The following is a 9,826-nucleotide window of genomic DNA, read 5'->3' as shown; positions in this document are numbered from 1 at the left end:
ATGTGGATAGGAGTGTATCGAAGAAGAGAATATGTATTAGGATGTGTATTTTGTTTTTTGTTTTGGCAGAAATTCTGGAGCGGGGCGTGCGTGGAGCCACAGCCGTGCGATGGCTGGGTCGCACGGATGGTCGCACGCAGCGGCCGCAGGAAAGCCGCGTCCGACTTATACTGCTACCTCGTGCAGTGACCCACATGTCAGTGTAGTAAAATGCTATTTCTTCCCAGGACCATCTGCCTCGCCAAGCACACTTATGGGAGCCCCTGCTCCGAGTGCATCGAACACCGGAAGTGGCAGCGCGGAGTGCTCGTCGTCGCCGCTTGGCGCACAAGAGGCCGCCATGAGCCTCACCCACGCCACACGCACGGGAGGCCGCTATGAGCCTCACACTTGCCGCCGTCGCTTGACACACGGGAGGCCACCATGAGTCTCATCCTTGCCGCTGTACCTGGGCGCACGAGTGGCCGGCACTAGCCTAGCCCTCGTTGTTGTCGCTGGGCGCCCGGGAGGCGGCCACGAGCCTCGTGCTCGACGCCCGAGAGGCGGTCGCGAGCCCCGTCCTCGTCCTCGTCACTTGACGCACGGCAGGAGGTGGCCACGAGCACGTCCACGCGCACGTTGCCGTCACTCTGTGCACGGGAGACCGCGATGAGAACACCCTCGCCGGAGCCGCTCGGTGCACGGGAGGCTGCTACACCTGCGTGCATTGGAGGTCAACGCCCGCGGGATGGATCGCTGGTCCTGGTAGCAGCCTGGTCTAGAGCGAGAGTGCTGGTAGTGGTGTGCCAAAGCTACGAGAAGTGACATGGCGCAAGGGTCGCACGTCTGTACACGAGCAGGTCGGCAAGGCATAAGTTTCGTGGTAGGCAAGGTGCTGCCAAGGTCCTTCACGGGCAATCCGCCATGGTCAGTTTGCAGGTGAGGTCAGCTCACATGTGTAAGCAGCTAGCTGGCCAAGCGTGTAAGCAGTTAGCTAGATACTCCCTCCGTCCGGAAAAGCTTGTCCCAAGCTTATTGCTCAAATGGATGTATCTAGCACTAACTTAGTGCTAGATACATTCATTCGAGGGACAAGCTTTTTCGAACGAAGGAAGTAGATGTGAATTGCACTAAACAACTAGCTTGCCGAGCGCACCGATCAAATTTGTACGTAGATGCTAGCTGCAACGCACAAGAAGAACACAGTGAGACTTTTCCGCATTGGCTCGCTGCCACATCAGCAAAACCATCGTCAAAACCCACTAATCAGGGTGCTAGGGGTGTTTTGTCCAGTATTGCAAAGTTTGGGGATTAAGTAACTGGTTTTTGAGTTGAGGGGGTGAAGTAGCCCAAACGTGAAAGTTCAGGGGGTTATGTACACTTCTTTCCCAAAAGGTACCGGGAGCAGCAAAGCGAGCAGATAGCAGCGGCAGCAAGCAGGCTGCGGGCACGCGCAGGAGCACGGCCGGGCGAAGGCAAGCGCGGCCAGGGGAGCGGCCGGGAGCAGCGGCAGCGCCAATGGCAATAGCGCAACAGCAGCCAGTAGAGGCAGCAGGCAGCGGCCAAGCAGCAGTCGTGGGCGCGCCAGCGCGAGCAGACGCAGGGGAGCAGCAGCGCGAGCAGGCGCAGGGGAGCAGCAGCGCGGGTGCGCGCGGGGCGTGGCCACAGGCAGGAGCAGGCACCGGCGCGCGTACTCGGAAGCTCGAACTCGGCCATGGACGAGGACGACGGAAAACGGCGACGAATCAAAGGGGAAAGGGAGGGAATCGGCAAAGGAGCTCACGTTGAGGCAGTGGGCGAGCTTGAGGAGGTCGGGGATGGACCGGAGCAGCGGCATCTGACGACGGACGACGGTGTACGCGAGGAAGACGACGGCTATGTCGGGCCAACGGGGCATCCTAGCTCGATCCCTTTGTCGAGGGTGAAGACGACGACGACGATGGAGCCCCTGTACGGCTGGACGTATTCTCAAGCGCCTGGGAGGTCGTCGGCCGCGGCGACGTCGTGCTCGGTCCCCTCCAGAACGAGAAGAGGGGCGAGAGGGGGGGGGATGGCCGTGCGTGGCGAGAGGAAGGGCTGAGGGGGTGGCTAGGCCGGTTTTCCTAGACGGGCCAAGTGGCCTAGTAGATTAGGTCTTTTATTTTTCATTTTCCTTGTATTCTTTTCTGTTTTCTTATGTAGTTACTGTTTTGTATTTTCTTATTGCATCAAATTACTTTTGTAAAATGTGAAACTTGCCATATACTCTCTCCATTCCTAAATATAAGTCTTTGTAGAGATTCCACTATGAACCACATACGGATGTATATAGATGCATTTTAGAGTGTAGATTCACTCATTTTGCTCCGTATGTGGTCCATAGTGAAATCTCTCCAAAGACTTATATTTAGGAATGGAGGGAGTAATTAGTATGCATTATTTTTCATAGCCACAAAATGTTTGGCCCAAAAATAATTTATTAAATCTGAGTTTATTCTTAATTGGGATAAAAAGGTCATGTTGGTCCACTGTTTTAATATCCAGGGACATTTTTTATATTCTTAAATATGTTAATTCTCACATTACAATTATTTAGTGAATATTTGGAACCCATCGAACATTTTTTACTTGACAATTTGTAGAAATAATATTTTCACTTGTTTTTTGGAGTTTGAATTTGACCCCGGTTTTCACCAAGTGGCAAAATGGCTTAGTAAAACATGATGACATGGCATATTAGGTGAGGTTACTGTAGCTTGATTATCAGGGTGTTACATACATTACAGCTAGGGGACATATGCCCCCCATCCTACAAAAACTACAAAATAAGAAAACTTTATGGAGTAGACCTAGGAAGATATAGCTGTTGTGAACAATTTGTATTTGTATTGCGGTGAACCAATTGGATCATCTATTAGGATGAACACAATTTTTTTGAACACCCAATGTTAAATTTCTGGATCCACCATTGTTTATGGTAATATCAATGCCCGTAGTTCATTCTTCCCTACAATAATTTTTGTTTTTATTTTATTTTCTTCTTGTTGTTCTTGCTTCTCTAGGACTCTTTTTTTGGTTTATTAAGTTTACTATTCCATGAATTCTCTATTTATTTTGCTATCATGTTTTACCTACGATGGCCACTAAGTCAAAAACGCTACTAGCTGCCTGTGTACTCTAAATATATGCAGTCTTGTGAGTTGGTTAGCCCATTAGTAAACATTTTACATGGATAAATGCCCAATTATTATAGCAGCAAGAGAACCTCAAAGGAAAATATAACAGCAAAAAAAATATGGTCGTTAGATGTAAAACCAAAGGCTTGAGATTGCAATGATGTCATTTGCCGACTTTTGTTCTCAAATAAGAGGATGGCAGACCATTCACTCGATGTTGAGGAGCTCATGCTTGAACAAGGGTATGATGTTGTCGACAGGCCGAGGAAACGGTTGGAGCAGAAAATCAATTTGATGTTGGTCATTGCGTCTTTTATGGCGGCGTCGTCCTACCAAGCCGGCATGAGCCCCACAAGAGGCTATTGGCAAGATGACACGGACGGGGTTTTCACCAAGTGGCAAAATGACTTAGTAAAACATGATGACATTGCATATTAGGATGAGGTTACTGTCGCTTGATTATCTAGGTGTTACATACATCATGGCTAGGGGACATATGCCCCCACCCTACAAAAACTACAAAATAGGAAAACTTTATGGAGTAGACTTAGGAAGATATAGCTGCTAGTGAACAATTTGTATTTGTACGCACGATGTGCACAACCTAGCCCAAGCAAGGGAGCGAAGAAAACATCACACGAAGAAAGGCGGTGATTTATTCTGGGGCCTTCCTTCCCACCCCGCACATGAAACGATTTTTTTATGCTTTTGCTAACTACGTACTCCCTCCGTTCTGACATATTACGGCCTCATATTCTTTGTTTAGCTGTATACTATACGGAAATCCAATTCGGCTCTTGGGAGCATATGCTCCTGCCCATCAAAAATGGTTTTTCCAAATGTAGAAAAAATTGAAAAAATAGATGTGATCATTGTCACACCATGACGCTACCTGCAAATGTTTAGGAGGAAAGCCTAAGTATTTTGATTTGTGCAAAAAAAAAACAAGTCGAACGACAAATGTTGAGCATAATTGGTTTGATGCCAAAAGTTGGCATGCCAAATTATGGCAATTGTGAAATGTTGGCTAGAGATTGGTTGCTTGCCAATTTTCGCCGCCACTCTCACAAAACATTGTCAAATGTTGGCAACTTTGGATTTTGTCAAATGTCGGCTTGCCAAATATTGGCAATGCCAAATGTTGGTAGCAAACCAATTATGCCCGTTACCTCCAAATGTTACATTTTTTACTGACGACGCACCGTCATTTCGTTTCGCATGAAAATTGGCAAGCACAATTGTTACATTAGCAAGAACATCTATAAAAAAAATTCAGAATTTTTAAATTTTATTTACTATCTATTTTGAATTTACTATTCATTAGGGAGCATATGCACCCAAGAGCCAAAAGGGCCTACTACTATACGGAAATCCAATAGAGTAAGGGGCTTGGTTTCCAGGTATTTAATCGCTTTCTGAAACACTTCATTTGTCGGTCTGATATCTCTACTCTTATAAAAACTGAGTTGGTGATGATGGTGTGCCTACCATCTTGCAATAGAGAAAATTCCTTATTTGACACTGTCTTAAAATCTGGTTCCTTATTTGACACTGGAAAAGTTTTTCTTCCCTATTTGACACTAGTCCTAAATTTTATTCCCTATACGACACTTCCCTTCATTTTGAGTCTAAATGACACCTGAAAAGACGATTTTGCCCCTCATGTGGTATGTGTGCGCGCGTGTGTGTGCTGTTGCGTGTGTGGGTGCACGCGCACATGTGTGCTGCTGCTGCATGTGTGTGTGCATGTGTGCTGCTGCGTGTGTGTTTGCTACTGTGTGTGTACGTGCGCGTGTGTGTGTTGTTGCGTGCCTATGTGTTGCCTGTGTGTGTGCTGCTACGCGTGTGTGTATGTGGGTGTGTGTGTGTGCATGTGTGTGTGCACGCGCGCGTGCGTGTGTGTGCGCGTGCATGTGTGTTGGTGCATGTGTATGTGTTGATGCGTGTGTGCTTCTGCTTTCGCACTGATGCTGCGTGTGTGCTTCTGCTTTCGCACTGATGCTGCGTGTGTGCTTCTGCTTTCGCACTGATGCTGCGTGTGTGCGCTATTGCCCCCCCCATACATACCACATGAGGGGCAAAAGAGTCTTTTCAGGTGTCATTTAGGCTTAAAATGGACGAAAATGTCATATAGGGAATAAAATTTAGAACTTGTGTCAAATAAAGAAAAAAAAACTTTTCCAGTGTCAAATAAGGAAGCAGATTTTAAGATAGTGTCAAATAAGGAATTTTCTCCTTGCAATATAGACCGTTCGATCTATATCTGACGGATAGAAATCAAACTATGAAAATTTTGCAAAAAGATACCCGCACCTCTCTCCACATTTGCAGATAAGGTCTTCCCTCATTCATCTTTATCTCCCACAACCTTATTGGTGAGCAATTAAAAAAGGAAGCCTTTGGAACAATTTGGCATGGTGACCGCTGCCGGCGTCGTCCATCCCCATGCATTCGCTCAGTCCGACCACCAATCACCATCACGCCCCACTCCTCACCTTATCTCTCCTCTTTCTCGAGATATCATTAGTTTTTACACATGGGATTACTCTCGCATGGGTCAATCACAACAGGTGTTTTGTAAAAAAACGCGTCTTGATGTTACATGCAATGCACGGGGCATCTTGCTAGTATAGAAACAAGAAACATGAATTGAAATTCCGAGGTAGCGAAGAGTAATAACACAAGTTGATGGGGCCCTTTATTGATTCATCCATACTAGTATACATGAAAAAGCATACAAGAACTTAAACGCCGCAAACTAACGGGGCCACAAGGTGCAAACAGAAAGAAAGAAAAAACATGAAATTCTGGGCTCCATCTTCAGATCTATCACATAAATAGAGATAACTTAAGGGTATGCACCAGCATTACCGCTGCCACCTCCCGTGCCGCCACCGCTGCCGCCGTTCTGACCAGTTCCTGTGCCTCCACCGTTACCATTAGCATTCGCATTCGCATATGGGTACCAGCCACCACTTGCCGCGCTAGAGCCAGAACCAGCACCACCACCGGCTCCGTAACCGCTGGAACCAGGGCCCGCTGCCTGTCCGCCGCCGCTGCCGGCACCATTACCGCCTGCATAAGAATCACCACCATAACTATATCTTCCGTCGCTCGTATAGCTAGAGCTTGAACCGTCGCCGGACCCAGCGCCATGTCCGGTGCCACCATCCTGCGACGCACCACCCCCGCTACCGCCCCCTCCCGCATTTGCATGGGCTCCACTACTACCACTGTAGGCATTCCCATTGCCACTCCCAGTCCCTCCACCGCTGCCGTTCACAGTGCCACCACCATTCCCCACTCCCGAGCCTGTCCCCGTTGAGCTGGCGTATCTAACTACCCTAGTGGCGCTGGCTAACCCAATGCTCAGTAGCACAACCAAGCTAAGTGACACAAGCTTAATGGCAGCCATTGTGAGAGTGTAGCCAAGTGCTAGATGAGATCGGTTGATGGTAGACCATGGAAATGCACGGGTATTTATAGCGTTGAGGTGATCTTGCAAATGTACGTTGGAGCCGTGCTTGTGCCTGACCTAGTGGGCTCATTTTTATGTCAAGCGTATCGGCTCCCGATCACGCTAATCTTGTTTGCCCGAGTAGGCGACGACTTGACAGCCGACAGTAAACTGGTTAATCTCCATCGTAAGCCAGCAGCTTCCTGCACCTTTGCTTCCTTCTAGGGTTACTCCGTATCCATAGTGGGAGTAAACTTACATGCATGGTTATCTCTAGAACATCGTGCCATGCATATATTGACTTAAAAAAGCATGTCAGATTTGACTTGAGTTAATGGATAGTTCATGTTGTGCAAAGTTAATTGGAGGGGAGCTTCCTCGAAGGAGTAGCCGATCTGCAGCACCAGGCTAATCAATGGAAATATCTTCTGCAAGTTCCATCTGCAGCTAGAGGGACACGTACGTGCTTGAAATTAATTAATCATGGATCAATCCGTTTATCTGTCCAAGTAACTACTCCAACAGTACAATAAGAGTACGGAAATCCGTATCATTGTAGATATATTCCACCACGGCGACACTGCCCTCTTTATATATGCCGCTACATGATAGGACAAGGCAAAGCTACCCCGGTGGAGTAAAAGAAATTGCTGAATACACTAGCAATTTTCTGGTTGATTTAATCCATAATAAATCATGATGAAAACAATATTAAAATTGAATTGATAGCTTTACATTTGAGTACGTACTACACATGCATCCATGCAAACAATTAGTATGGCTAATGGCGTCTCCAAACGTCGGCCCTCAAGATGGGCATAGTATTATCCGTCAACGCATCCACCGACTGTGATACGGAAGCCGGTCATCTAACGCTCACTGTAAACGCCCGTGATACAAACAAATTTGGATGTAATCCATACAAAAACGATGGAATTCAAACAGAAATAAGTTCTATATATTCTACATAAATTGGACGATATTCCATCCGTTCAACAAATAAAACCTAAAAAAACCTACGCATGGCCGGGCTGGCCGTTGGCACCTCCGTCGCCGTCCCTGCCTTCACCATTGTCATCATCAGAGTGGTCTTTCTAGTGCCGGAAAGGTGAGAAAGCACTGCCAGCCGCCGCCTGCTCTGCTTCCACCTGTGATGTGCGGAGGGCCACCTCGAAAAATACCAACCCTTGCCAGGGAGCCCTAGGTTCCCTTTCCCCTACTGGCAGCGGCATTGCCGTCGCTGAGTGACCATCTAGGCGATCTTGTTGAGGTCCCCGTCGAGGCCCCTATGTCGCCGCACGAACGTCTCCGCGGTGCTTAGCGATCGGTGCTAGGCCCATACCTTCGCAGGGTTGGGATCCGCACTGACCCAGGCCGGCGCTTCATAGGACTTCGGGAAGGCCAAGCGACGTGCCGCGTTGCAGCGCTCGCGCCGCACCGCCTCCCTGACCGCCCTCTCCTCGGTCTCCATGATGCTCCGCGATGAAGAGGAGACACTATCGCCGCAACCACCAAGGTAGTGGAGGAGGTGCCCGCGCGCCTTAGTGGTCACATGGGGCACCTCCTCCTTCATGGCTTTGCCATGCCAGACGGTGCGCGGCGGTGACACTATGATGCGACCTTCAACAGAAAAACGATGGCACGAATGCTTTCCCAATCTTTCACGGTACGATTCATCAGGAATGATGTGACGCTCGCGATCTGGTAGATGCAATCACCACAGAAACAACATGCACATCCAAGAAAGGAAGCACGTGGACGATCCTCCACGGATCAACAACAAACTAGAGACGGTGTCTCTAATCCCTTACCAAAAACACAAAAGCAATAATTTAAGCTCCTCAACAGAAAGGCACAAATTAACTCGCTACGGGGAGATATACCCCGGCTTGCCAGTCATTGTTCGACAACCAAAAATAAAACTGTCTAGTGGGAGTAACTTAGCTAGTAACATAACGCGCTTTGAGAAAATTCTGCTTATATGGCAAGTAATTAATGAAAGGTGGTAACATAGCGCTTTTCAAGACAAGACGAGTCTACGAGCTAATAAATGAAGCCATCTATATTATTATTATTATGTTATTTTGCATTATAAAGATAATAATTTAAACTAGTGTCATATACATGACATTAATCTAAATTACTCCCCAATATAACCGGCCTAGTGATCCGGATCCGATCTGATAGCTATAAATACTAGTCCAGCCGGCCGGACCGATCGGAACCGACTTGTACTACCTTCTTCTAAAAATCCTAACCGAACCAATTCTTGTTTAATTACAACCGGCCAATTAGGCACGGCAATTAGGCACGCAGGCCAATTAACCTTTCAGGCACGCAGGCCAATTAACCTTTCCTAAGAAAAACGTGTACATGCTGGAGTCCTTTGCTTGGACGCACACGTTACATGCATGTAGGTTTCTCTCGGTAGAAATTAGCATACAGGCTTTTGGACCCAGTAAACGTATGGAGGCCAGGTAATCCTTTCTACAGTTTACCTGTCGACGTTGCACAGTCTGACAATCTCGTCATTTTAATTTGTTGACGCAGTGCGCGCTTTGGTGTCAAAACCGGCGGATTTCAGGTAGGGGGTCCCGAACTGTGCGTCTAAGTCGGATGGTAATAGGAGGCAGGAGACACGATGTTTACCCAGGTTCGGACCCTCTCAATGGAGGTAATACCCTACGTCCTGCTTGATTGATCTTGATGATATGAGTATTACAAGAGTTGATCTACCATGAGATCGTAGAGGCTAAAACCCTAGAAGCTAGCCTATGGTATGATTGTTGTTGTCCTACGGACTAAACCCTCCGGTTTATATAGACACCAGAGGGGGGGCTAGGGTTACACAAAGTCGGTCACAAGGGAGGAGATCTACATATCCGTATTGTCAAGCTTGCCTTCCACGCCAAGGAAAGTCCCATTCGGACACGAGACGGAGTCTTCAATCTTGTATCTTCATAGTCCAATAGTCCGGCCAAAGGATATAGTCCGACTGTCCGGAGACCCCCTAATCCAGGACTCCCCCAGTAGCCCCTGAACCAGGCTTCAATGACGATGAGTTCGGCGCGCAAATTTGTCTTCGGCATTGCAAGCCGGGTTCTTCCTCCGAATACTTCATAGAAGATTTTGAACACTAGGATAGTGTCCGGCTCTGCAAAACAAGTTCCACATACCACCGCAGAGAGAATAATATTTCCACAAATCTAATCTGCTGACACGTTTGACAGCATGG

At 47.7% G+C, this 9,826-nt stretch overlaps 1 protein-coding gene across 1 annotated transcript; it reads right to left on the bottom strand.

Moving 5' to 3' along the window:
- Nucleotides 1-5,807: 5,807 nt before the first annotated feature.
- LOC119327414 (glycine-rich cell wall structural protein 1.0-like) lies at nt 5,808-6,597 on the bottom strand. The gene has a single exon (XM_037600520.1). The coding sequence runs from the start codon at nt 6,547-6,549 to the stop codon at nt 5,983-5,985; it is 567 nt and encodes a 188-aa protein (XP_037456417.1). The 5' UTR covers nt 6,550-6,597; the 3' UTR covers nt 5,808-5,982.
- Between the last annotated feature and the right edge of the window lie 3,229 nt (nt 6,598-9,826).

The sequence above is a fragment of the Triticum dicoccoides genome, chromosome 7A, assembly GCF_002162155.2.
Source record: "Triticum dicoccoides isolate Atlit2015 ecotype Zavitan chromosome 7A, WEW_v2.0, whole genome shotgun sequence".
In the NCBI taxonomy this organism is placed as follows: domain Eukaryota; kingdom Viridiplantae; phylum Streptophyta; class Magnoliopsida; order Poales; family Poaceae; genus Triticum; species Triticum dicoccoides.
The sequence above is the reverse complement of the archived record's forward strand: the minus strand, read 5'-3'. Positions and strand labels throughout refer to the sequence as shown.

Excerpts from the sequence above, each read along its gene's own strand:
- LOC119327414 (XM_037600520.1), bottom strand. The coding sequence starts at position 6,549 with ATGGCTGCCATTAAGCTTGTGTCACTTAGCTTGGTTGTGCTACTGAGC.